At 52.5% G+C, this 27,469-nt stretch overlaps 2 protein-coding genes across 2 annotated transcripts; both read left to right on the forward strand.

The window, feature by feature from the left end:
• The first annotated feature begins 7,405 nt into the window (after positions 1-7,405).
• Positions 7,406-10,906, forward strand: LOC308062771 (acrosin-like). The gene is made up of 4 exons (XM_080384687.1): positions 7,406-8,480; positions 8,819-9,084; positions 9,371-9,516; positions 9,981-10,906. The coding sequence occupies exons 1-4, from the start codon at positions 8,320-8,322 to the stop codon at positions 10,320-10,322; spliced, it is 915 nt and encodes a 304-aa protein (XP_080240813.1). The 5' UTR covers positions 7,406-8,319; the 3' UTR covers positions 10,323-10,906.
• A 4,887-nt stretch (positions 10,907-15,793) lies between these two features.
• LOC308063674 (acrosin-like) lies at positions 15,794-23,658 on the forward strand (the record flags this gene model as incomplete). Its single annotated transcript, XM_080386975.1, has 4 exons — positions 15,794-19,009; positions 19,348-19,613; positions 19,901-20,155; positions 23,468-23,658. The coding sequence occupies exons 1-4, from the start codon at positions 18,849-18,851 to the stop codon at positions 23,656-23,658; spliced, it is 873 nt and encodes a 290-aa protein (XP_080243101.1). The 5' UTR covers positions 15,794-18,848.
• Between the last annotated feature and the right edge of the window lie 3,811 nt (positions 23,659-27,469).

Here is a 27,469-nt window from a genome sequence, read left to right on the forward strand (position 1 = left end):
TTCCACACCCGGCACCTGCCGAAGGAAGCAGGCTGCGGGCAGACAAGTCGGGCACAAAGGGTCACAGCAAAGGGCTGAAGCTCTGCCTGCTGAGCAAGGAGGATGAGGGTGCAGTGGAATAAGGGAAGGCAGGTCACTGCGGGGCTCAGGGCCTTGGGGATGGCAGTTGGAAGCACAGAATGCCTTAGGCCCGCTCCTGGTGGGATCCCTGTGTGTGTCTCTATGAGGCGCAAGCGAACTTGAACGTGGACTCTCAGGGCCCAGGAAACAGAGATCTAGAAAGACCCAAGGCTTGCACCAGGCACTGCTGAGGGAGCCTTGGCTTTGAGCCCCACATATGACATGGACTTAATTTCCAGACTGTTATCTGAGGCATCTACGAACACGCTGTGCTTATGAATCCAGGGAGTGAAGCTGTGTTTCTCTTTCAGTAGCCTCATCCTCTGGTCTCATGGTTTCATGCCGGCGGGCAACCAAGCACCACGCAGCCGCCTGCTCACTCCCCCTCATCCGGAGGGCTGGGGAGGAGAATCAGAAAGGAATGTAAAACTTGAGGGTTGAGATAAGAACAATTTAATAATTTAAACAGAATAAAGAGGTAGGAACATCAGTAATAACAATGATAATAGTAACAATTAGGATGGAAAGGTGGGGGAAAAGGGTAAAATCCAAAGGAAAAGGGAAAAGGGGAGAAAACCCCCAAGTGATGCACAGTACAACTGCTCACCACGTGCTGACTGATGCGCAGCCAGTCTCCGAGCAACGATCCCTCCCCAGCTAACCCTCCTACTTTCTATACCAAGCATGACGTCCCATGGTATGGAATACCTCTTTGGCTGGTTCAGGGCAGCTGACCTGGCTGTGTCCCTTCCCAGTCTCTTGTGCTCCCCCAGCCCTCTGGCTGGCAAGGCCCAAGAATCCAAAAAGCCCTTGACTTTAGTATAAACATTACCCAGCAACAACTAAGAACATCAGTGCGGCTATCAACATTGTTCTCACATCACAGGCAAAACACAGCACTGTACTAGCCACTAAGAAGAAAATTAACTCTATCCCAACTGAAACCAGGACATCTGGAAACCCCGGAAAGGCCTGGACTGCATTCACATGGGTGTAAGCAGTGGTTCCATCTGCAGGGATACTTGTCAAGGTATTGCTTTGTCTGTGTCAATCTGTTTTGCCTTTCACATTCATTGTGGCACTCTCTCTGTGTGTATGTTCGTGTGTCTGGCTCTTTGGAATGCAGCTGCACGCGCGTGGGAATATCCATTTAGGCTGGCATAGGAGCAGCCCCCCAGGTGCCCACCTCATTCAGATCAACCAGACCTGAAAGGAGAAATCCCACAGTGTTCAGAAGCCTGCCGGCTCTGGCTGCTCCGTAACAGAGTGGGCAAGGAAACCCAAAGCAACTCTGCAGCAGAGAGCACCGGGTGGGCAGGGAGGCAGCACTGGCTCTGTCATATAAACTCCCAAATTAGGGGACTCTTGAGTGAGTGCTAAACTCTCATATTGTGTTGAACTGCATGTGTAAGACTTGTGTGCACAAAGGTGAGGTCAAGCTGACCCCCTGTAAAGTTGTCAAAATTGGTGACTGAAGAGATTCCTAATTAAGGGCTTCAGCCTTGGGAAGGACGGGAGAGAAAGAAGAGATGGTGAAGAGTGGCTCACGTTACTAGTGACATCGCAATGGCACCACGAAGCCCCGCTGGCTGTGGGCATACTCCCTGGATACCGGCCGGCCCCAGCCCGCAGCGGGAGGGTGGCCATCCCACAGCAACACCGGCCCCGCATCACCACCACCATGTGCCAGCGGGTCTGCTGGGCACTGCCGCCATGCAGGAGACAGAACAGGAGCCCCTGGACCAGCTGCCAGCGCTGACGGTGCAGTGGCACAGGGGCAGAGGTGCTGCTGGTGTTGGCAGTGGCGTTGGTAATGGCACTGGTGCCGGCTGGCCCCACGGCCGAGGGCTGGGAGCAGTGATGGCTGCAGCCGCTCAGCGCTGGTGAGATGGAGATGTGCTGGCACATGGAGCTGGGCAGGACCGGTTGCCATCCTTTGGCCCAAATGCACTTGCATGCTTCCACTCAATCGCCTGCCTGTGTGTGTGTATGTTCTACCCGTTCTTTAAAAAATTGGCCAGAAAGAAAGGAAAGCATTTATGCACGCTTGACACAAAGTAAAGTTTGACCTTGTGGCCCCTCTTGAGGCCAACCAACCGGCAGACGTCCCCTAAGGATTCTCACAGGAGTCAAAGGCTTCACCATCCCCTCTCTGGAGGAGGAGGAAGTGCATGTTGCTGAAGCGACCACAGAGCATCTGCTCTGCTGTTCAGTGGATGGGCAGGTCAGCGGCAGCATGAGAAATGCTCCCTTGTCCGACATGTGCCAGATCACTCCGAGTTTGCAGGCTCTGGCCAGCAAGTGAAAACCAAAAGCCCAGGAAGGGAGAACTTGGCTGTGCAAGGTGGGGTGACAGCACAAGTGGAAAGAAACGCCAAAAGACAGAAGCAAGAGGCTTCTGGCGGCCAGAAGATTAAAGAAAAAAAGGACAGAAAGGTGAAGAACGAGGATGAAAGATAAGCAAGCCCTCAGCAGCATCAGGAGAAATATTTCCTGACTCCTTGCTGGCTGTTTCAGGTGCATGGGTGTCGCATGCTGGTCTGTGACCAGAGCATGGTTCTCTCTGTATTCTCGGGAACAGAATTAAGACTCAAAACGGAGTCAAGAGCCAAGGAACTTTATTTGCCCAACAAGAAATCTGCAAATGCCAAGGGAGAGAGAGAGAGAGATACAGAGAGAAAAAGGAGGGAAAAAAGAAGGGAAGAAAGAAAGAATTCACAGCAATAGCTACACCCCAGTGCTGTGGTGTCCCAACAGTCCGATTCGTTTCCAAGTCTGGTGCGGGAATGTTCCGTCCGACGTTAGTTGCTTCCAGCTTTTATACAGTTGTTTCAAGCTGTTCTGCTTCGCCACGCCTTCCACCCAGCAATGGTGTACGTGCCCAGCATGGTCCTCAGGGGCCTCCAAGCACCTTTACCCCCCTGACCCCAAGGTCTGGGTGCATGCACAGGGGTTTGGTTAAGTTTTGCAGGATCAGCATCCCCTCATTGCTCCATGGCATCAATCGGTCTCCTCCTTTAACAATGTATAGATAAATCTCTGCGGTGGCAGTGGTGTTATCTTCCTGCCTTAACAACGTATAGGTAGATCATTCACTGTGGCGATGGCATGAGTTTCCTGCCATAGCAATGTTGGGACAACACCTCTGCTGTGGCGATGATGGGTCTCACCGGCGCAGTCTCTTACACCACCCTGTGGCTCAACATCGCTAACTTATGAATTGTTCTCTGAGGTGACATGAACGATAGAGTAGAGAAAGGAGGAAGGAATAGAGACATGGTCCCTGGTTTCAGGAGGAGAAGAAGAAGAAGAAGAAGAAGAAGAAGTAAAGGTTTACAAGGATAATTACAAGATAATGTGCATTCACAAGGGCAAGTAGAAGTATCATAATAAAAATCAAAGCGATAGTTAGCACAACAAAGGTGGCAAAATAAATTGGTACAAGAACATACAGGTATTCCATTATTTCCTGCAAATTCAACGACACAAAGCGAAGCAATTGCAGTCCTCGTGGTTAAAGCAGTCTGCTGCCCTGCTTTGCTAAAGTCGCGGTCAGGATACGCAGTAGGAAAATAGATTTCCACGCCCCCTTAGCTTAATGCGCATGTATCGTCTGGGTCTAGGAACTTCGGTCGCCAATTTAGGTAAAAGAAAATAAGCAATAACACTATACAATCTGTATTACTGATGGTGTAGTTTGGTGCACAGCACGAATTTGTTTAACACCGTTGAACAGTGTTAATATGGTATAAACTCTGAGTTTATAAGTTGAGAGTATAAACAGAGTGTAAACAGCGTTAAACACAGACAGTAGTTATAAAATGCATCTTAGCTACAACATGTTGAATCAATTGTATAAAACATGGTAAAACATATAAAAAAATACAGGGTAAAAACATCAGCATGGCAAGACCACATAACAAATAAAATAGGGTTCGCTTAACTCATGGACCACCAGGGAGCCAGGAAAACATGTCAATGTCCCAGCCTTTCCATGTCTGGACAGGAACACGGGCCAGCTTTCATATTCCTGCAGTAACCCGTTCAACATTTTTGCCGCTATCATCAATTTTTAAGCAGCAATTAGAATCATTTAGTTTACCACAAACACCTCCTTCTTTGGCTAGCAGGTCATCAAGAACCGTGCGATGCTGCATATGTTTGCATTTGTGTAGCCTGATCTGCCAATAGGCCAAGGGCATGTGCTGTCTCGTTAGTAATGATCTGCAGCACAACTTGCAATGGAATAATGCGATTTAGATTATAGATAGGTTCTCGAGCACCGCTGAGCCACTCATTGGGGTTCCATGTGGCAGGTCCACAGTGTTTCATGATACGTTGAGGGGTCCACTTCTCTTGGCCCCAAGTTTGATCACTACCACCTGTTACAGAAGTGTCAATGGACCGCCGATGTCGATTAAGGTCATCATATCTCCTAACTCCCAAACTGTCTCCATTTTCCTCTGGTAGCAGGCAACAGAAGGGGCGCATATAACCCACAGAACATGTTCCACTCCAATGATTTGGCAATTTTCGATAGGCATGATGACCACAAATCCAATAATGACCTTTCAGGGTCAGAGTTCCATTTATAAATGGTCCATCTCCTTCGCGCCTTACATCGGAATTACATGGAGTTTCAAAATAAGTGGTATCTTTTAAGCCAAAGGGTGCTTAATTCAATTATTTGCCTTTTCCCCTTTAATCCAAAGATCACATTTCCATGCTCCTACGGGCCTACTATAGTTACACTTAACGGTAACTGTGTGGTTAGTTATGCACACAGATGCACATAGATGGCACAAGTCCAAGGGTCAGGTTCCCTTAATACCTTAGCTCCACTAAGATTGCTACTAGACCAAAAGTTATCAAATAGTTTTGTATGTCCAGTTCATGGACCCGTGCCCAACTTAGCCTGCGAGAGATAACTTTTCCATTGGTGGTGTTGCTTTACAAACACCATAACATGTCCCCCTCGACATGAAGAGACTGGTTATAAGTTGAACAATTAATAGGTCGACAGCCTGGAATAATACAAAGATTTCCATATTTAAATGTCTAGTTACACACTCTGTGACCCACAAAAATTCCATTGCTGTTGTTCCGATTAAGACAGTATTCTCCTTTTCCTGGAACTTGGATTTATCTGTAGGACAAGGCCTCAAGGACAAGAGTCCAAGTACTGATAGCCTGATGAATAGAGTCTTGTTAGAACTTGTAGGGCACTAGCCCTGGGAACAAAGGAACAAGCTAACTGCAGACCCCTGAGCCGCTACAGTTGAGGAGGCAACCAGACGGACAGAGAAACAAGTAGCCAGATAAGGGAACGCTTAGCGCCGATATGTAACTTGGCTAATCAAGAAAGCCGCCTAGAAAGAAACCCCCTAACTTTGGAATAGAAATTGTTGCTATGTCAAGGTAAACCAATAAGCTCCTATTGTTCTAACGGTGTGCCTTAAATATCAACCAATCAGTGTTTTTTACGCTTAAGATTTAACCAATCAGTGTGTAATATGTAGAAGGTAGAAACGTATATATGTGTAAGAAAATCACTAATAAATGGACAACTTGCTTGCATCAAGCTGCGTCCCATCTCTTCATTTGCCGCACCAAGCCTGCTAGGAGTGCAGAGGAGTTGCGCTCTGTGCTACGAGGAGCACCTGAGGCCTCTGGACAGAAAGCCGGACTTGTTTGGGGAGGAAGCATGCTCCAGCATCATCCACAGAGCCATAAGAACTCCTTTCACTGCATGATCAAGAGGAAGCAAAGGGCATGCCCATGTTTCCAGAGATCAAAGTTCAGCTGGAGGCATGCCCTGCAGTCCTGGGTAGGAACAGAGCTGGGAGCTGCAGCACCATGGCTTGCCACGGCCCAAGCACAGAGCAAGAGGAGGACGGTCCTGGCAGCTTCAGAGGCAGGCCCTTCTGCAGCTCCCGCAGGGGGGGCATGCCTAGGTGGGCAGCAGCTGAGGGCATGCGTGCTCAAGCACCTCCAAGTCCTTCCTGCCTCTGGGAGGTGGAGAGGTGGCCAGTGGTTGGCAGGCCTGGTCCTCTTGCAAGGTGGGGATGCTGGGGCTGAGCAAGAGCGTTGGCTGACACTGTAGGACATCCACATGCCTGAATCCTGGCTCCTTGATCCCCCCTTCTCTCCATTTGCCGTGCTTATATGTGCCCCTCATCTTCCCTGAGTGCTGCCTCTCTCAGCCCTGCTCTCCTCCCAGAGACGGGGCCAACCCCAGTTATTTTTTCCCCCCTTTGCTCCCAGGTTTGCCCCATCTGTCAACACACATGGTCTTTGGGTGTTGTTAGCTAGGTCACCTTGGACTTGTGTGCCATTACTGACGGGCTTGCCTGGGAACTGCTGTCTCTGCCAGAGTCCTCTCCGCCAAATGACCCCAATCTCTTCCTCCAAGCGTCTGTGAAGTGTGGCCACCTCTGACGGCATTCCCCGCTAGCCACCTGCCAAAACTGGTGCTGAAAGAGCAGGGTTTCCCCAGCAGACAAGTTGTCATCTCCAAGGCCGCCTTCTGCCTGCTCTCAGCAGACACATGGGAACCGGCAGCCGGTCCCTTTTCAAAACACAAAGCAGCCTTGAGCCCGCTTGCTTGGAGGCCAGTTCTGGGGCCTAGGAAGCCCTGCTGCGCCTCAAGGGCCTTGAGAGCAGCTCTTCCACTTTCAGACAGAGCCTGCCCTCTCCTCCTCCTCGGGACCCGGTTGCTCCCTCCGCTGTGCGCCTTATGCCTCGCCACAGAAGCCAGGATGGCAGCAGGCAGCTGCCGCACCTTTCACAAGCTTGGAGGCTGCCATCCTTCAAGCCATTGCCCTCGACCCTCCAGGGACCTAGCCCTGCTGTGCAAATGCAATGCACATGCCTGGCTCCTGCTTCTCTCCTGCACTCCAGCAGGTGAGTGAGCAAGGCTCCTTCAGTCAGCGGCAGAAGGCAGACTGATGAGACAAGGCTGATGCAGGATTCACCAAAGCCACGGACAACGATTGCATGTAGGTTTGAGAGCAGGAGCATCCTTCTCTCCCTAGAGCTTCACAACGATTGCCCTTGCCACAAGTGCCATGGTCAGTGTGTGCCCAGAACAGCAATCCAACTCACAGACAGCAAGGACACGACGCCTGCCAGAGCGCGTTGCTGTGGCTGACATCGCCAGTGAGGAGTGTGCTGCACCTGCATTTCACTGTGCTTTGTGCAGGAAGGTTGACGTCACTGGGCTGTGCTTGGCTTATTTGGCTTGCCCAGCACTGCTTGCCTGCCACAGCCATCAAAAGATTGGCTCTTCAACACCCAAGCACGCGCATGCTGCTGTAGTCATTGTGTTCTTTGTTGTGTGTCTGTTTATTGGGAAGCAGCCGGTGGCACAGGGCTGCAGAGAGCAGGGCGGCAGGGAACTTCCCAAAGAGGCTGCGAGGCCACGCTGGGTGCTGCCCTGTGAGCTGTTAGCAGGCAGAGCTGGGAGCCAGGCGCTGCTGCCTGCCACGGGGCCTGCCCACCCTGATCGTGCAAGCAGGGCATGCCACAAGGCTCTGTCGGGGGTGTGCAATCCCAGCTTCTGCCTCCAGTCCTGCTTGGAACCCCTCCTGTTGCCACCCGTCCCTCCCCCACCGCCACCACGCCCAGCACCTGGAACCAGGCACTCTGTGACATCAGCCCCGCATCCAAGAGAACCCCAGGCAACAGGAATCCTGCAGGCAGTACGTCGGCAGCCACACTGGTGGTGACAAGCCCTCGTTCTTGCAGCTGCCACATGTTGCTGGTAGTGATGGATGTTCTCCTCCTCCTCGTTGTCCTGCTGGCCATGTGCTGTCCTGTGCACGGCACATGGGATAGCTGTGGGTAAGTGGCCCGAGGCTCTGGGGGGGAGATTGGGCAACCCTTGTGAGCTTCTCTGGAGGGGTCCTGCTTGTCCCCCATGGCCACCCCAGTGGCTCTTGAAGGCCATGTGGGAGGCTCAGCTCCTTGCCATCACCCAGGCTGCCAGCACAGCTCATCTACGGGCTGAAGCAGAAAGCGGGGAAAGGGGAGTGGGCACACAGCCCACGGGTTTCCTCGGCCCTTCTGGCCATGCCTTGAGGGGAGGGAAGATGGCTGGCCTTTAGCCGGAATGGCGCAAGCTTGCATGGAGCTAAGCAGAATGGAGTTTCTGGTTACAGAGGCACCTGCGGCCTTCGGCCTGCGGCTTTTCACTACGGCATGTCGCGCGTTGTGGGTGGCAGAGATGCCCAGCCAGGGGCCTGGCCTTGGATCGTCAGCATCGAGGCTCCCCTGGAAGGAGGCACGGCGCACATCTGCGGGGGCTCCCTCATCAGCCCACAGTGGGTCCTCACATCAGCCCACTGCTTCATCGAGGCCAGGTAAGGAGGACCAGGGATCGGAGCTAGCCCCACACTCTAGCAGGTGCCCTGAGCACAGCAGCACGTGCTGCGGCATGTCCTGTTGCCCTGCAGTACGCCCAGTGCCTGGGCACTCCGCAGCCACCTGAGAGGCTGCTCAGGAGAAGGCTGAGCTTGTGCCACTGCTTCCCAGCAGCCTCCAGCTCGACACTGCTTGAGCCCAAGGAGCATGTGGTCTGTCGCACCCTCCCAAGCACTGCTTTCCTCTCTGCCTTGCCAAGCAGAAGGCAGGGCGACTGCTGTGCTGCTGCAGCATGTGGCTCTGCTCCCTCTGAGCCCTCTCTCCATCTGCCTTCCAGGAACATCACCATGTGGCAGGTGGTGGTAGGTGCCACCCGGCTGACCCAGCTGGGACCTGAGGCCCAGGCGCGCAACATCAAGCAGCTGCTGGTTCACCAGCACTTCAATAATATCACACGGAGGAACGACATTGCCTTGCTGGAACTGGAGCAGCCTGTCCAGTGCAACAGCTATGTACAGCTTGCCTGCGTGCCCGATGCCTCACTGAGAGTCTCGGAGCTGACAGAGTGCTACGTCAGTGGCTGGGGTGCCAGGACTGCAAGAGGTGAGCTCCCAAAATGTAGTCACGTTGCGAGTGCAAGCTTGGCCAGCTTGGGGAGGCAGGTTGCTCTTCCTGACGGCAGAGGCGAAAGCCAGAATCAGGCTGTGGGGACGTATGCCTCTTAGAGAGGGGGGCGTGAGCCACTGACCCAGAGCAAGGCAGAAAGGAAGGAGCGGTCCAGCGCCTCCCCACATGCAAAGCCGAGCCCCGGGATAGGGCTTCAGTCACGCAGGGAAGGAGAACTGGCAATGAGCTGCTGGGTGTTCATTTCTTTCTGTGCTCTTCACAGATGGAGGATCGGCATATGTGCTGCAGGAGGCCCAGGTCCACCTCATTGATGCCGGGGTCTGTAACAGCAGCGGCTGGTACAAAGGGGCCATCCACACCCACAACATCTGTGCTGGCTATCCGCAGGGTGGCATCGACACCTGCCAGGTAGGAGCGTGCTACAAGCCAAGCCCCGGCAGCACGGGCAGTCCTGCCACAACTGCCCAAACCTGCACCGTCACGGGCTTGTCCTGGCCACTCACACTCCCATTGCTGTGTCCCACTGCTGAGGGCCTTACCCCCCTTCCCCTTTTGCACGCCTTTGCCCAGGGCCTGCCTGCCTTGTCCCAGAGGCCTGGCACTATGTCCACAAAGCCCACCCAGTGCCCTTGGCAGCCCAGAGCTTCACCATCCCAAACGTGCAACATCCTTCTGCAGCACCTGCAGGACAAGTGTGCCGCAGGGAGAGCGAGCCCTGCCTTACAGGCCCACCGCCCCCTCCCAGGCAAGCTTCTCCAGAGCTTGGCTGGCCACTAAATACAGCTCTGGAAGTGCCACGAGAGGGAAGGAGCCAGCCACTGGGCTGACGGTGGCCACCCAACAACCCCTTCATCCTTTCTCCTCTGCTGCAGGGGGACAGCGGTGGGCCTCTTGTGTGCCAAGACAAGAGCGCTGACTACTTCTGGCTTGTTGGCCTGACCAGCTGGGGGATGGGCTGTGCGAGAGCAAAGAAGCCCGGAGTCTACACCTCCACCCAGCACTTCTACAACTGGATCCTGGAACAGATGGGCCTGCACACAGCAGTAGCGACTACTGCAAGGCCGCAGCCAGCCTTCACCTCCACCCCCGTTCACAGGCCAACACCAACAGAAGCAGGAAGGTTTATACCCTGCCCACTTCCAGTGCAGAAGCTGTGGGATTTCCTTACGTGGCTGCACAAGTTGGTGCAGTTCCTAATAGGAGAAAAGGTTTGAGCAGCAGGACAAAGAGGATCCAGGGCTGGCTGCAGCGCACCACCACCATTTCCCGCTGGGGCAATGCCTGCTGATGCAATGGCGGCCTCAGTGTCAAAGGCCTGCTCTGTCCTGCCCGCGCTCCTCTCAACGGAAGAGCTCAGCTGGCTGAGTCCCTGCAATAAAGTGTTTCAGTTCTGTGGCTAACCAGGCGCCAGTCCTCTTCAGTCTCGTGTGCAAGGCCAGGACTTCCACACCCGGCACCTGCCGAAGGAAGCAGGCTGCGGGCAGACAAGTCGGGCACAAAGGGTCACAGCAAAGGGCTGAAGCTCTGCCTGCTGAGCAAGGAGGATGAGGGTGCAGTGGAATAAGGGAAGGCAGGTCACTGCGGGGCTCAGGGCCTTGGGGATGGCAGTTGGAAGCACAGAATGCCTTAGGCCCGCTCCTGGTGGGATCCCTGTGTGTGTCTGTATGAGGCGCAAGCGAACTTGAACGTGGACTCTCAGGGCCCAGGAAACAGAGATCTAGAAAGACCCAAGGCTTGCACCAGGCACTGCTGAGGGAGCCTTGGCTTTGAGCCCCACATATGACATGGACTTAATTTCCAGACTTTTATCTGAGGCATCTACAAACATGCTGTGCTTATGAATCCAGGGAGTGAAGCTGTGTTTCTCTTTCAGTAGCCTCATCCTCTGGTCTCATGGTTTCATGCCGGCCGGCAACCAAGCACCACGCAGCCGCCTGCTCACTCCCCCTCATCCGGAGGGCTGGGGAGGAGAATCAGAAAGGAATGTAAAACTTGAGGGTTGAGATAAGAACAATTTAATAATTTAAACAGAATAAAGAGGTAGGAACATCAGTAATAACAATGATAATAGTAACAATTAGGATGGAAAGGTGGGGGAAAAGGGTAAAATCCAAAGGAAAAGGGAGAAGGGGAGAAAACCCCCAAGTGATGCACAGTACAACTGCTCACCACGTGCTGACTGATGCGCAGCCAGTCTCCGAGCAACGATTCCTCCCCAGCTAACCCTCCTACTTTCTAGACCAAGCATGACGTCCCATGGTATGGAATACCTCTTTGGCTGGTTCAGGGCAGCTGACCTGGCTGTGTCCCTTCCCAGTCTCTTGTGCTCCCCCAGCCCTCTGGCTGGCAAGGCCCAAGAATCCAAAAAGCCCTTGACTTTAGTATAAACATTACCCAGCAACAACTAAGAACATCAGTGCGGCTATCAACATTGTTCTCACATCACAGGCAAAACACAGCACTGTACTAGCCACTAAGAAGAAAATTAACTCTATCCCAACTGAAACCAGGACATCTGGAAACCCCGGAAAGGCCTGGACTGCATTCACATGGGTGTAAGCAGTGGTTCCATCTGCAGGGATACTTGTCAAGGTATTGCTTTGTCTGTGTCAATCTGTTTTGCCTTTCACATTCATTGTGGCACTCTCTCTGTGTGTATGTGCATGTCTGGCTCTTTGGAATGCAGCTGCACGCGCGTGGGAATATCCATTTAGGCTGGCATAGGAGCAGCCCCCCAGGTGCCCACCTCATTCAGATCAACCAGACCTGAAAGGAGAAATCCCACAGTGTTCAGAAGCCTGCCGGCTCTGGCTGCTCCGTAACAGAGTGGGCAAGGAAACCCAAAGCAACTCTGCAGCAGAGAGCACCGGGTGGGCAGGGAGGCAGCACTGGCTCTGTCATATAAACTCCCAAATTAGGGGACTCTTGAGTGAGTGCTAAACTCTCATATTGTGTTGAACTGCATGTGTAAGACTTGTGTGCACAAAGGTGAGGTCAAGCTGACCCCCTGTAAAGTTGTCAAAATTGGTGACTGAAGAGATTCCTAATTAAGGGCTTCAGCCTTGGGAAGGACGGGAGAGAAAGAAGAGATGGTGAAGAGTGGCTCACGTTACTAGTGACATCGCAATGGCACCACGAAGCCCCGCTGGCTGTGGGCATACTCCCTGGATACCGGCCGGCCCCAGCCCGCAGCGGGAGGGTGGCCATCCCACAGCAACACCGGCCCCGCATCACCACCACCATGTGCCAGCGGGTCTGCTGGGCACTGCCGCCATGCAGGAGACAGAACAGGAGCCCCTGGACCAGCTGCCAGCGCTGACGGTGCAGTGGCACAGGGGCAGAGGTGCTGCTGGTGTTGGCAGTGGCGTTGGTAATGGCACTGGTGCCGGCTGGCCCCACGGCCGAGGGCTGGGAGCAGTGATGGCTGCAGCCGCTCAGCGCTGGTGAGATGGAGATGTGCTGGCACATGGAGCTGGGCAGGACCGGTTGCCATCCTTTGGCCCAAATGCACTTGCATGCTTCCACTCAATCGCCTGCCTGTGTGTGTGTATGTTCTACCCGTTCTTTAAAAAATTGGCCAGAAAGAAAGGAAAGCATTTATGCACGCTTGACACAAAGTAAAGTTTGACCTTGTGGCCCCTCTTGAGGCCAACCAACCGGCAGACGTCCCCTAAGGATTCTCACAGGAGTCAAAGGCTTCACCATCCCCTCTCTGGAGGAGGAGGAAGTGCATGTTGCTGAAGCGACCACAGAGCATCTGCTCTGCTGTTCAGTGGATGGGCAGGTCAGCGGCAGCATGAGAAATGCTCCCTTGTCCGACATGTGCCAGATCACTCCGAGTTTGCAGGCTCTGGACAGCAAGTGAAGACCAAAAGCCCAGGAAGGGAGAACTTGGCTGTGCAAGGTGGGGTGACAGCACAAGTGGAAAGAAACGCCAAAAGACAGAAGCAAGAGGCTTCTGGCGGCCAGAAGATTAAAGAAAAAAAGGACAGAAAGGTGAAGAACGAGGATGAAAGATAAGCAAGCCCTCAGCAGCATCAGGAGAAATATTTCCTGACTCCTTGCTGCCTGTTTCAGGTGCATGGGTGTCGCATGCTGGTCTGTGACCAGAGCATGGTTCTCTCTGTATTCTCGGGAACAGAATTAAGACTCAAAACGGAGTCAAGAGCCAAGGAACTTTATTTGCCCAACAAGAAATCTGCAAATGCCAAGGGAGAGAGAGAGAGAGATACAGAGAGAAAAAGGAGGGAAAAAAGAAGGGAAGAAAGAAAGAATTCACAGCAATAGCTACACCCCAGTGCTGTGGTGTCCCAACAGTCTGATTCGTTTCCAAGTCTGGTGCGGGAATGTTCCGTCCGACGTTAGTTGCTTCCAGCTTTTATACAGTTGTTTCAAGCTGTTCTGCTTCGCCACGCCTTCCACCCAGCAATGGTGTACGTGCCCAGCATGGTCCTCAGGGGCCTCCAAGCACCTTTACCCCCCTGACCCCAAGGTCTGGGTGCATGCACAGGGGTTTGGTTAAGTTTTGCAGGATCAGCATCCCCTCATTGCTCCATGGCATCAATCGGTCTCCTCCTTTAACAATGTATAGATAAATCTCTGCGGTGGCAGTGGTGTTATCTTCCTGCCTTAACAACGTATAGGTAGATCATTCACTGTGGCGAGGGCATGAGTTTCCTGCCATAGCAATGTTGGGACAACACCTCTGCTGTGGCGATGATGGGTCTCACCGGCGCAGTCTCTTACACCACCCTGTGGCTCAACATTGCTAACTTATGAATTGTTCTCTGAGGTGGCATGAACGATAGAGTAGAGAAAGGAGGAAGGAATAGAGACATGGTCCCTGGTTTCAGGAGGAGAAGAAGAAGAAGAAGAAGAAGAAGAAGAAGTAAAGGTTTACAAGGATAATTACAAGATAATGTGCATTCACAAGGGCAAGTAGAAGTATCATAATAAAAATCAAAGCGATAGTTAGCACAACAAAGGTGGCAAAATAAATTGGTACAAGAACATACAGGTATTCCATTATTTCCTGCAAATTCAACGACACAAAGCGAAGCAATTGCAGTCCTCGTGGTTAAAGCAGTCTGCTGCCCTGCTTTGCTAAAGTCGCGGTCAGGATACGCAGTAGGAAAATAGATTTCCACGCCCCCTTTAGCTTAATGCGCATGTACCGTCTGGGTCTAGGAACTTCGGTCGCCAATTTAGGTAAAAGAAAATAAGCAATAACACTATACAATCTGTATTACTGATGGTGTAGTTTGGTGCACAGCACGAATTTGTTTAACACCGTTGAACAGTGTTAATATGGTATAAACTCTGAGTTTATAAGTTGAGAGTATAAACAGAGTGTAAACAGCGTTAAACACAGACAGTAGTTATAAAATGCATCTTAGCTACAACATGTTGAATCAATTGTATAAAACATGGAATGATACAGGGTAAAAACATCAGCATGGCAAGACCACATAACAAATAAAATAGGGTTCGCTTAACTCATGGACCACCAGGGAGCCAGGAAAACATGTCAATGTCCCAGCCTTTCCATGTCTGGACAGGAACACGGGCCAGCTTTCATATTCCTGCAGTAACCCGTTCAACATTTTTGCCACTATCATCAATTTTTAAGCAGCAATTAGAATCATTTAGTTTACCACAAACACCTCCTTCTTTGGCTAGCAGGTCATCAAGAACCGTGCGATGCTGCATATGTTTGCATTTGTGTAGCCTGATCTGCCAATAGGCCAAGGGCATGTGCTGTCTCGTTAGTAATGATCTGCAGCACAACTTGCAATGGAATAATGCGATTTAGATTATAGATAGGTTCTCGAGCACCGCTGAGCCACTCATTGGGGTTCCATGTGGCAGGTCCACAGTGTTTTATGATACGTTGAGGGGTCCACTTCTCTTGGCCCCAAGTTTGATCACTACCACCTGTTACAGAAGTGTCAATGGACCGCCGATGTCGATTAAGGTCATCATATCTCCTAACTCCCAAACTGTCTCCATTTTCCTCTGGTAGCAGGCAACAGAAGGGGCGCATATAACCCACAGAACATGTTCCACTCCAATGATTTGGCAATTTTCGATAGGCATGATGACCACAAATCCAATAATGACCTTTCAGGGTCAGAGTTCCATTTATAAATGGTCCATCTCCTTCGCGCCTTACATCGGAATTACATGGAGTTTCAAAATAAGTGGTATCTTTTAAGCCAAAGGGTGCTTAATTCAATTATTTGCCTTTTCCCCTTTAATCCAAAGATCACATTTCCATGCTCCTACGGGCCTACTATAGTTACACTTAACGGTAACTGTGTGGTTAGTTATGCCACGGATGGCACAAGTCCAAGGGTCAGGTTCCCTTAATACCTTAGCTCCACTAAGATTGCTACTAGACCAAAAGTTATCAAATAGTTTTGTATGTCCAGTTCATGGACCCGTGCCCAACTTAGCCTGCGAGAGATAACTTTTCCATTGGTGGTGTTGCTTTACAAACACCATAACATGTCCCCCTCGACATGAAGAGACTGGTTATAAGTTGAACAATTAATAGGTCGACAGCCTGGAATAATACAAAGATTTCCATATTTAAATGTCTAGTTACACACTCTGTGACCCACAAAAATTCCATTGCTGTTGTTCCGGTTAAGACAGTATTCTCCTTTTCCTGGAACTTGGATTTATCTGTAGGACAGGGCCTCAAGGACAAGAGTCCAAGTACTGATAGCCTGATGAATAGAGTCTTGTTAGAACTTGTAGGGCACTAGCCCTGGGAACAAAGGAACAAGCTAACTGCAGACCCCTGAGCCGTTACTGTTGAGGAGGCAACCAGACGGACAGAGAAACAAGTAGCCAGATAAGGGAACGCTTAGCGCCGATATGTAACTTGGCTAATCAAGAAAGCCGCCTAGAAAGAAACCCCCTAACTTTGGAATAGAAATTGTTGCTATGTCAAGGTAAACCAATAAGCTCCTATTGTTCTAACGGTGTGCCTTAAATATCAACCAATCAGTGTTTTTTACGCTTAAGATTTAACCAATCAGTGTGTAATATGTAGAAGGTAGAAACGTATATATGTGTAAGAAAATCACTAATAAATGGACAACTTGCTTGCATCAAGCTGCGTCCCGTCTCTTCATTTGCCGCACCAAGCCTGCTAGGAGTGCAGAGGAGTTGCGCTCTGTGCTACGAGGAGCACCTGAGGCCTCTGGACAGAAAGCCGGACTTGTTTGGGGAGGAAGCATGCTCCAGCATCATCCACAGAGCCATAAGAACTCCTTTCACTGCATGATCAAGAGGAAGCAAAGGGCATGCCCATGTTTCCAGAGATCAAAGTTCAGCTGGAGGCATGCCCTGCAGTCCTGGGTAGGAACAGAGCTGGGAGCTGCAGCACCATGGCTTGCCACGGCCCAAGCACAGAGCAAGAGAAGGACGGTCCTGGCAGCTTCAGAGGCAGGCCCTTCTGCAGCTCCCGCAGGGGGGGCATGCCTAGGTGGGCAGCAGCTGAGGGCATGCATGCTCAAGCACCTCCAAGTCCTTCCTGCCTCTGGGAGGTGGAGAGGTGGCCAGTGGTTGGCAGGCCTGCTCCTCTTGCAAGGTGGGGATGCTGGGGCTGAGCAAGCACGTTGGCTGACACTGTAGGACATCCACATGCCTGAATCCTGGCTCCTTGATCCCCCCTTCTCTCCATTTGCCGTGCTTATACGTGCCCCTCATCTTCCCTGAGTGCTGCCTCTCTCAGCCCTGCTCTCCTCCCAGAGACGGGGCCAACCCCAGTTATTTTTTCCCCCCTTTGCTCCCAGGTTTGCCCCATCTGTCAACACACATGGTCTTTGGGTGTTGTTAGCTAGGTCACCTTGGTCTTGTGTGCCATTACTGATGGCCTTGCCTGGGAACTGCTGTCTCTGCCAGAGTCCTCTCCGCCAAATGACCCCAATCTCTTCCTTCAAGCGTCTGTGAAGTGTGGCCACCTCTGACGGCATTCCCCGCTAGCCACCTGCCAAAACTGGTGCTGAAAGAGCAGGGTTTCCCCAGCAGACAAGTTGTCATCTCCAAGGCCGCCTTCTGCCTGCTCTCAGCAGACACATGGGAACCGGCAGCCGGTCCCTTTTCAAAACACAAAGCAGCCTTGAGCCCGCTTGCTTGGAGGCCAGTTCTGGGGCCTAGGAAGCCCTGCTGCGCCTCAAGGGCCTTGAGAGCAGCTCTTCCACTTTCAGACAGAGCCTGCCCGCTCCTCCTCCTCGGGACCCGGTTGCTCCCTCCGCTGTGCGCCTTATGCCTCGCCACAGAAGCCAGGATGGCAGCAGGCAGCTGCCGCACCTTTCACAAGCTTGGAGGCTGCCATCCTTCAAGCCATTGCCCTCGACCCTCCAGGGACCTAGCCCTGCTGTGCAAATGCAATGCACATGCCTGGCTCCTGCTTCTCTCCTGCACTCCAGCAGGTGAGTGAGCAAGGCTCCTTCAGTCAGCGGCAGAAGGCAGACTGATGAGACAAGGCTGATGCAGGATTCACCAAAGCCACGGACAACGATTGCATGTAGGTTTGAGAGCAGGAGCATCCTTCTCTCCCTAGAGCTTCACAACGATTGCCCTTGCCACAAGTGCCATGGTCAGTGTGTGCCCAGAACAGCAATCCAACTCACAGACAGCAAGGACACGACGCCTGCCAGAGCGCGTTGCTGTGGCTGACATCGCCAGTGAGGAGTGTGCTGCACCTGCATTTCACTGTGTTTTGTGCAGGAAGGTTGACGTCGCTGGGCTGTGCTTGGCTTATTTGGCTTGCCCAGCACTGCTTGCCTGCCACGGCCATCAAAAGATTGGCTCTTCAACACCCAAGCACGCGCATGCTGCTGTAGTCATTGTGTTCTTTGTTGTGTGTCTGTTTATTGGGAAGCAGCCGGTGGCACAGGGCTGCAGAGAGCAGGGCGGCAGGGAACTTCCCAAAGAGGCTGCGAGGCCACGCTGGGTGCTGCCCTGTGAGCTGTTAGCAGGCAGAGCTGGGAGCCAGGCGCTGCTGCCTGCCACGGGGCCTGCCCACCCTGATCGTGCAAGCAGGGCATGCCACAAGGCTCTGTCGGGGGTGTGCAATCCCAGCTTCTGCCTCCAGTCCTGCTTGGAACCCCTCCTGTTGCCACCCGTCCCTCCCCCACCGCCACCACGCCCAGCACCTGGAACCAGGCACTCTGTGACATCAGCCCCGCATCCAAGAGAACCCCAGGCAACAGGAATCCTGCAGGCAGTACGTCGGCAGCCACACTGGTGGTGACAAGCCCTCGTTCTTGCAGCTGCCACATGTTGCTGGTAGTGATGGATGTTCTCCTCCTCCTCGTTGTCCTGCTGGCCATGTGCTGTCCTGTGCACGGCACATGGGATAGCTGTGGGTAAGTGGCCCGAGGCTCTGGGGGGGAGATTGGGCAACCCTTGTGAGCTTCTCTGGAGGGGTCCTGCTTGTCCCCCATGGCCACCCCAGTGGCTCTTGAAGGCCATGTGGGAGGCTCAGCTCCTTGCCATCACCCAGGCTGCCAGCACAGCTCATCTACGGGCTGAAGCAGAAAGCGGGGAAAGGGGAGTGGGCACACAGCCCACGGGTTTCCTCGGCCCTTCTGGCCATGCCTTGAGGGGAGGGAAGATGGCTGGCCTTTAGCCGGAATGGCGCAAGCTTGCATGGAGCTAAGCAGAATGGAGTTTCTGGTTACAGAGGCACCTGCGGCCTTCGGCCTGCGGCTTTTCACTACGGCATGTCGCGCGTTGTGGGTGGCAGAGATGCCCAGCCAGGGGCCTGGCCTTGGATCGTCAGCATCGAGGCTCCCCTGGAAGGAGGCACGGCGCACATCTGCGGGGGCTCCCTCATCAGCCCACAGTGGGTCCTCACATCAGCCCACTGCTTCATCGAGGCCAGGTAAGGAGGACCAGGGATCGGAGCTAGCCCCACACTCTAGCAGGTGCCCTGAGCACAGCAGCACGTGCTGCGGCATGTCCTGTTGCCCTGCAGTACGCCCAGTGCCTGGGCACTCCGCAGCCACCTGAGAGGCTGCTCAGGAGAAGGCTGAGCTTGTGCCACTGCTTCCCAGCAGCCTCCAGCTCGACACTGCTTGAGCCCAAGGAGCATGTGGTCTGTCGCACCCTCCCAAGCACTGCTTTCCTCTCTGCCTTGCCAAGCAGAAGGCAGGGCGACTGCTGTGCTGCTGCAGCATGTGGCTCTGCTCCCTCTGAGCCCTCTCTCCATCTGCCTTCCAGGAACATCACCATGTGGCAGGTGGTGGTAGGTGCCACCCGGCTGACCCAGCTGGGACCTGAGGCCCAGGCGCGCAACATCAAGCAGCTGCTGGTTCACCAGCACTTCAATAATATCACACAGAGGAACGACATTGCCTTGCTGGAACTGGAGCAGCCTGTCCAGTGCAACAGCTATGTACAGCTTGCCTGCGTGCCCGATGCCTCACTGAGAGTCTCGGAGCTGACAGAGTGCTACGTCAGTGGCTGGGGTGCCAGGACTGCAAGAGGTGAGCTCCCAAAATGTAGTCACGTTGCGAGTGCAAGCTTGGCCAGCTTGGGGAGGCAGGTTGCTCTTCCTCAATGGCAGAGGCGAAAGCCAGAATCAGGCTGTGGGGACGTATGCCTCTTAGAGAGGGGGGCGTGAGCCACTGACCCAGAGCAAGGCAGAAAGGAAGGAGCGGTCCAGCGCCTCCCCACATGCAAAGCCGAGCCCCGGGATAGGGCTTTAGTCACGCAGGGAAGGAGAACTGGCAATGAGCTGCTGGGTGTTCATTTCTTTCTGTGCTCTTCACAGATGGAGGATCGGCATATGTGCTGCAGGAGGCCCAGGTCCACCTCATTGATGCCGGGGTCTGTAACAGCAGCGGCTGGTACAAAGGGGCCATCCACACCCACAACATCTGTGCTGGCTATCCACAGGGTGGCATCGACACCTGCCAGGTAGGAGCGTGCTACAAGCCAAGCCCCGGCAGCACGGGCAGCCCTGCCACAACTGCCCAAACCTGCACCGTCACGGGCTTTTCCTGGCCACTCACACTCCCATTGCTGTGTCCCACTGCTGAGGGCCTTACCCCCCTTCCCCTTTTGCACGCCTTTGCCCAGGGCCTGCCTGCCTTGTCCCAGAGGCCTGGCACTATGTCCACAAAGCCCACCCAGTGCCCTTGGCAGCCCAGAGCTTCACCATCCCAAACGTGCAACATCCTTCTGCAGCACCTGCAGGACAAGTGTGCCGCAGGGAGAGCGAGCCCTGCCTTACAGGCCCACCGCCCCCTCCCAGGCAAGCTTCTCCAGAGCTTGGCTGGCCACTAAATACAGCTCTGGAAGTGCCACGAGAGGGAAGGAGCCAGCCACTGGGCTGACGGTGGCCACCCAACAACCCCTTCATCCTTTCTCCTCTGCTGCAGGGGGACAGCGGTGGGCCTCTTGTGTGCCAAGACAAGAGCGCTGACTACTTCTGGCTTGTTGGCCTGATCAGCTGGGGGATGGGCTGTGCGAGAGCAAAGAAGCCCGGAGTCTACACCTCCACCCAGCACTTCTACAACTGGATCCTGGAACAGATGGGCCTGCACACAGCAGTAGCGACTACTGCAAGGCCGCAGCCAGCCTTCACCTCCACTCCCGTTCACAGGCCAACACCAACAGAAGCAGGAAGGTTTATACCCTGCCCACTTCCAGTGCAGAAGCTGTGGGATTTCCTTACGTGGCTGCACAAGTTGGTGCAGTTCCTAATAGGAGAAAAGGTTTGAGCAGCAGGACAAAGAGGATCCAGGGCTGGCTGCAGCGCACCACCACCATTTCCCGCTGGGGCAATGCCTGCTGATGCAATGGCGGCCTCAGTGTCAAAGGCCTGCTCTGTCCTGCCCGCGCTCCTCTCAGCGGAAGAGCTCAGCTGGCTGAGTCCCTGCAATAAAGTGTTTCAGTTCTGTGGCTAACCAGGCGCCAGTCCTCTTCAGTCTCGTGTGCAAGGCCAGGACTTCCACACCCGGCACCTGCCGAAGGAAGCAGGCTGCGGGCAGACAAGTCGGGCACAAAGGGTCACAGCAAAGGGCTGAAGCTCTGCCTGCTGAGCAAGGAGGATGAGGGTGCAGTGGAACAAGGGAAGGCAGGTCACTGCGGGGCTCAGGGCCTTGGGGATGGCAGTTGGAAGCACAGAATGCCTTAGGCCCGCTCCTGGTGGGATCCCTGTGTGTGTCTGTATGAGGTGCAAGCGAACTTGAACGTGGACTCTCAGGGCCCAGGAAACAGAGATCTAGAAAGACCCAAGGCTTGCACCAGGCACTGCTGAGGGAGCCTTGGCTTTGAGCCCCACATATGACATGGACTTAATTTCCAGACTGTTATCTGAGGCATCTACGAACACGCTGTGCTTATGAATCCAGGGAGTGAAGCTGTGTTTCTCTTTCAGTAGCCTCATCCTCTGGTCTCATGGTTTCATGCCGGCCGGCAACCAAGCACCACGCAGCCGCCTGCTCACTCCCCCTCATCCGGAGGGCTGGGGAGGAGAATCAGAAAGGAATGTAAAACTTGAGGGTTGAGATAAGAACAATTTAATAATTTAAACAGAATAAAGAGGTAGGAACATCAGTAATAACAATGATAATAGTAACAATTAGGATGGAAAGGTGGGGGAAAAGGGTAAAATCCAAAGGAAAAGGGAAAAGGGGAGAAAACCCCCAAGTGATGCACAGTACAACTGCTCACCACGTGCTGACTGATGCGCAGCCAGTCTCCGAGCAACGATCCCTCCCCAGCTAACCCTCCTACTTTCTAGACCAAGCATGACGTCCCATGGTATGGAATACCTCTTTGGCTGGTTCAGGGCAGCTGACCTGGCTGTGTCCCTTCCCAGTCTCTTGTGCTCCCCCAGCCCTCTGGCTGGCAAGGCCCAAGAATCCAAAAAGCCCTTGACTTTAGTATAAACATTACCCAGCAACAACTAAGAACATCAGTGCGGCTATCAACATTGTTCTCACATCACAGGCAAAACACAGCACTGTACTAGCCACTAAGAAGAAAATTAACTCTATCCCAACTGAAACCAGGACATCTGGAAACCCCGGAAAGGCCTGGACTGCATTCACATGGGTGTAAGCAGTGGTTCCATCTGCAGGGATACTTGTCAAGGTATTGCTTTGTCTGTGTCAATCTGTTTTGCCTTTCACATTCATTGTGGCACTCTCTCTGTGTGTATGTGCATGTCTGGCTCTTTGGAATGCAGCTGCACGCGCGTGGGAATATCCATTTAGGCTGGCATAGGAGCAGCCCCCCAGGTGCCCACCTCATTCAGATCAACCAGACCTGAAAGGAGAAATCCCACAGTGTTCAGAAGCCTGCCGGCTCTGGCTGCTCCGTAACAGAGTGGGCAAGGAAACCCAAAGCAACTCTGCAGCAGAGAGCACCGGGTGGGCAGGGAGGCAGCACTGGCTCTGTCATATAAACTCCCAAATTAGGGGACTCTTGGGTGAGTGCTAAACTCTCATATTGTGTTGAACTGCATGTGTAAGACTTGTGTGCACAAAGGTGAGGTCAAGCTGACCCCCTGTAAAGTTGTCAAAATTGGTGACTGAAGAGATTCCTAATTAAGGGCTTCAGCCTTGGGAAGGACGGGAGAGAAAGAAGAGATGGTGAAGAGTGGCTCACGTTACTAGTGACATCGCAATGGCACCACGAAGCCCCGCTGGCTGTGGGCATACTCCCTGGATACCGGCCGGCCCCAGCCCGCAGCGGGAGGGTGGCCATCCCACAGCAACACCGGCCCCGCATCACCACCACCATGTGCCAGCGGGTCTGCTGGGCACTGCCGCCATGCAGGAGACAGAACAGGAGCCCCTGGACCAGCTGCCAGCGCTGACGGTGCAGTGGCACAGGGGCAGAGGTGCTGCTGGTGTTGGCAGTGGCGTTGGTAATGGCACTGGTGCCGGCTGGCCCCACGGCCGAGGGCTGGGAGCAGTGATGGCTGCAGCCGCTCAGCGCTGGTGAGATGGAGATGTGCTGGCACATGGAGCTGGGCAGGACCGGTTGCCATCCTTTGGCCCAAATGCACTTGCATGCTTCCACTCAATCGCCTGCCTGTGTGTGTGTATGTTCTACCCGTTCTTTAAAAAATTGGCCAGAAAGAAAGGAAAGCATTTATGCACGCTTGACACAAAGTAAAGTTTGACCTTGTGGCCCCTCTTGAGGCCAACCAACCGGCAGACGTCCCCTAAGGATTCTCACAGGAGTCAAAGGCTTCACCATCCCCTCTCTGGAGGAGGAGGAAGTGCATGTTGCTGAAGCGACCACAGAGCATCTGCTCTGCTGTTCAGTGGATGGGCAGGTCAGCGGCAGCATGAGAAATGCTCCCTTGTCCGACATGTGCCAGATCACTCCGAGTTTGCAGGCTCTGGCCAGCAAGTGAAAACCAAAAGCCCAGGAAGGGAGAACTTGGCTGTGCAGGGTGGGGTGACAGCACAAGTGGAAAGAAACGCCAAAAGACAGAAGCAAGAGGCTTCTGGCGGCCAGAAGATTAAAGAAAAAAAGGACAGAAAGGTGAAGAACGAGGATGAAAGATAAGCAAGCCCTCAGCAGCATCAGGAGAAATATTTCCTGACTCCTTGCTGGCTGTTTCAGGTGCATGGGTGTCGCATGCTGGTCTGTGACCAGAGCATGGTTCTCTCTGTATTCTCGGGAACAGAATTAAGACTCAAAACGGAGTCAAGAGCCAAGGAACTTTATTTGCCCAACAAGAAATCTGCAAATGCCAAGGGAGAGAGAGAGAGAGATACAGAGAGAAAAAGGAGGGAAAAAAGAAGGGAAGAAAGAAAGAATTCACAGCAATAGCTACACCCCAGTGCTGTGGTGTCCCAACAGTCCGATTCGTTTCCAAGTCTGGTGCGGGAATGTTCCGTCCGACGTTAGTTGCTTCCAGCTTTTATACAGTTGTTTCAAGCTGTTCTGCTTCGCCACGCCTTCCACCCAGCAATGGTGTACGTGCCCAGCATGGTCCTCAGGGGCCTCCAAGCACCTTTACCCCCCTGACCCCAAGGTCTGGGTGCATGCACAGGGGTTTGGTTAAGTTTTGCAGGATCAGCATCCCCTCATTGCTCCATGGCATCAATCGGTCTCCTCCTTTAACAATGTATAGATAAATCTCTGCGGTGGCAGTGGTGTTATCTTCCTGCCTTAACAACGTATAGGTAGATCATTCACTGTGGCGATGGCATGAGTTTCCTGCCATAGCAATGCTGGGACAACACCTCTGCTGTGGCGATGATGGGTCTCACCGGCGCAGTCTCTTACACCACCCTGTGGCTCAACATCGCTAACTTATGAATTGTTCTCTGAGGTGGCATGAACGATAGAGTAGAGAAAGGAGGAAGGAATAGAGACATGGTCCCTGGTTTCAGGAGGAGAAGAAGAAGAAGAAGAAGAAGAAGAAGTAAAGGTTTACAAGGATAATTACAAGATAATGTGCATTCACAAGGGCAAGTAGAAGTATCATAATAAAAATCAAAGCGATAGTTAGCACAACAAAGGTGGCAAAATAAATTGGTACAAGAACATACAGGTATTCCATTATTTCCTGCAAATTCAACGACACAAAGCGAAGCAATTGCAGTCCTCGTGGTTAAAGCAGTCTGCTGCCCTGCTTTGCTAAAGTCGCGGTCAGGATACGCAGTAGGAAAATAGATTTCCACGCCCCCTTTAGCTTAATGCGCATGTACCGTCTGGGTCTAGGAACTTCGGTCGCCAATTTAGGTAAAAGAAAATAAGCAATAACACTATACAATCTGTATTACTGATGGTGTAGTTTGGTGCACAGCACGAATTTGTTTAACACCGTTGAACAGTGTTAATATGGTATAAACTCTGAGTTTATAAGTTGAGAGTATAAACAGAGTGTAAACAGCGTTAAACACAGACAGTAGTTATAAAATGCATCTTAGCTACAACATGTTGAATCAATTGTATAAAACATGGAATGATACAGGGTAAAAACATCAGCATGGCAAGACCACATAACAAATAAAATAGGGTTCGCTTAACTCATGGACCACCAGGGAGCCAGGAAAACATGTCAATGTCCCAGCCTTTCCATGTCTGGACAGGAACACGGGCCAGCTTTCATATTCCTGCAGTAACCCGTTCAACATTTTTGCCGCTATCATCAATTTTTAAGCAGCAATTAGAATCATTTAGTTTACCACAAACACCTCCTTCTTTGGCTAGCAGGTCATCAAGAACCGTGCGATGCTGCATATGTTTGCATTTGTGTAGCCTGATCTGCCAATAGGCCAAGGGCATGTGCTGTCTCGTTAGTAATGATCTGCAGCACAACTTGCAATGGAATAATGCGATTTAGATTATAGATAGGTTCTCGAGCACCGCTGAGCCACTCATTGGGGTTCCATGTGGCAGGTCCACAGTGTTTTATGATACGTTGAGGGGTCCACTTCTCTTGGCCCCAAGTTTGATCACTACCACCTGTTACAGAAGTGTCAATGGACCGCCGATGTCGATTAAGGTCATCATATCTCCTAACTCCCAAACTGTCTCCATTTTCCTCTGGTAGCAGGCAACAGAAGGGGCGCATATAACCCACAGAACATGTTCCACTCCAATGATTTGGCAATTTTCGATAGGCATGATGACCACAAATCCAATAATGACCTTTCAGGGTCAGAGTTCCATTTATAAATGGTCCATCTCCTTCGCGCCTTACATCGGAATTACATGGAGTTTCAAAATAAGTGGTATCTTTTAAGCCAAAGGGTGCTTAATTCAATTATTTGCCTTTTCCCCTTTAATCCAAAGATCACATTTCCATGCTCCTACGGGCCTACTATAGTTACACTTAACGGTAACTGTGTGGTTAGTTATGCCACGGATGGCACAAGTCCAAGGGTCAGGTTCCCTTAATACCTTAGCTCCACTAAGATTGCTACTAGACCAAAAGTTATCAAATAGTTTTGTATGTCCAGTTCATGGACCCGTGCCCAACTTAGCCTGCGAGAGATAACTTTTCCATTGGTGGTGTTGCTTTACAAACACCATAACATGTCCCCCTCGACATGAAGAGACTGGTTATAAGTTGAACAATTAATAGGTCGACAGCCTGGAATAATACAAAGATTTCCATATTTAAATGTCTAGTTACACACTCTGTGACCCACAAAAATTCCATTGCTGTTGTTCCGGTTAAGACAGTATTCTCCTTTTCCTGGAACTTGGATTTATCTGTAGGACAGGGCCTCAAGGACAAGAGTCCAAGTACTGATAGCCTGATGAATAGAGTCTTGTTAGAACTTGTAGGGCACTAGCCCTGGGAACAAAGGAACAAGCTAACTGCAGACCCCTGAGCCGTTACTGTTGAGGAGGCAACCAGACGGACAGAGAAACAAGTAGCCAGATAAGGGAACGCTTAGCGCCGATATGTAACTTGGCTAATCAAGAAAGCCGCCTAGAAAGAAACCCCCTAACTTTGGAATAGAAATTGTTGCTATGTCAAGGTAAACCAATAAGCTCCTATTGTGCTAACGGTGTGCCTTAAATATCAACCAATCAGTGTTTTTTACGCTTAAGATTTAACCAATCAGTGTGTAATATGTAGAAGGTAGAAACGTATATATGTGTAAGAAAATCACTAATAAATGGACAACTTGCTTGCATCAAGCTGCGTCCCGTCTCTTCATTTGCCGCACCAAGCCTGCTAGGAGTGCAGAGGAGTTGCGCTCTGTGCTACGAGGAGCACCTGAGGCCTCTGGACAGAAAGCCGGACTTGTTTGGGGAGGAAGCATGCTCCAGCATCATCCACAGAGCCATAAGAACTCCTTTCACTGCATGATCAAGAGGAAGCAAAGGGCATGCCCATGTTTCCAGAGATCAAAGTTCAGCTGGAGGCATGCCCTGCAGTCCTGGGTAGGAACAGAGCTGGGAGCTGCAGCACCATGGCTTGCCACGGCCCAAGCACAGAGCAAGAGAAGGACGGTCCTGGCAGCTTCAGAGGCAGGCCCTTCTGCAGCTCCCGCAGGGGGGGCATGCCTAGGTGGGCAGCAGCTGAGGGCATGCATGCTCAAGCACCTCCAAGTCCTTCCTGCCTCTGGGAGGTGGAGAGGTGGCCAGTGGTTGGCAGGCCTGCTCCTCTTGCAAGGTGGGGATGCTGGGGCTGAGCAAGCACGTTGGCTGACACTGTAGGACATCCACATGCCTGAATCCTGGCTCCTTGATCCCCCCTTCTCTCCATTTGCCGTGCTTATACGTGCCCCTCATCTTCCCTGAGTGCTGCCTCTCTCAGCCCTGCTCTCCTCCCAGAGACGGGGCCAACCCCAGTTATTTTTTCCCCCCTTTGCTCCCAGGTTTGCCCCATCTGTCAACACACATGGTC

This window comes from Falco punctatus (assembly GCF_963210335.1).
Source record: "Falco punctatus genome assembly, chromosome: 4".
In the NCBI taxonomy this organism is placed as follows: domain Eukaryota; kingdom Metazoa; phylum Chordata; class Aves; order Falconiformes; family Falconidae; genus Falco; species Falco punctatus.

What these genes read in the sequence shown, in the direction of transcription:
- LOC308062771 (XM_080384687.1), top strand. Translation starts at nt 8,320, where the DNA reads ATGTCGCGCGTTGTGGGTGGCAGAGATGCCCAGCCAGGGGCCTGGCCT. An exon ending in CACTGCTTCATCGAGGCCAG is followed by an intron (nt 8,481 to 8,818) that starts GTAAGGAGGACC and finishes TCTGCCTTCCAG; the next exon opens with GAACATCACCATGTGGCAGG. An exon ending in GGGTGCCAGGACTGCAAGAG is followed by an intron (nt 9,085 to 9,370) that starts GTGAGCTCCCAA and finishes TGCTCTTCACAG; the next exon opens with ATGGAGGATCGGCATATGTG.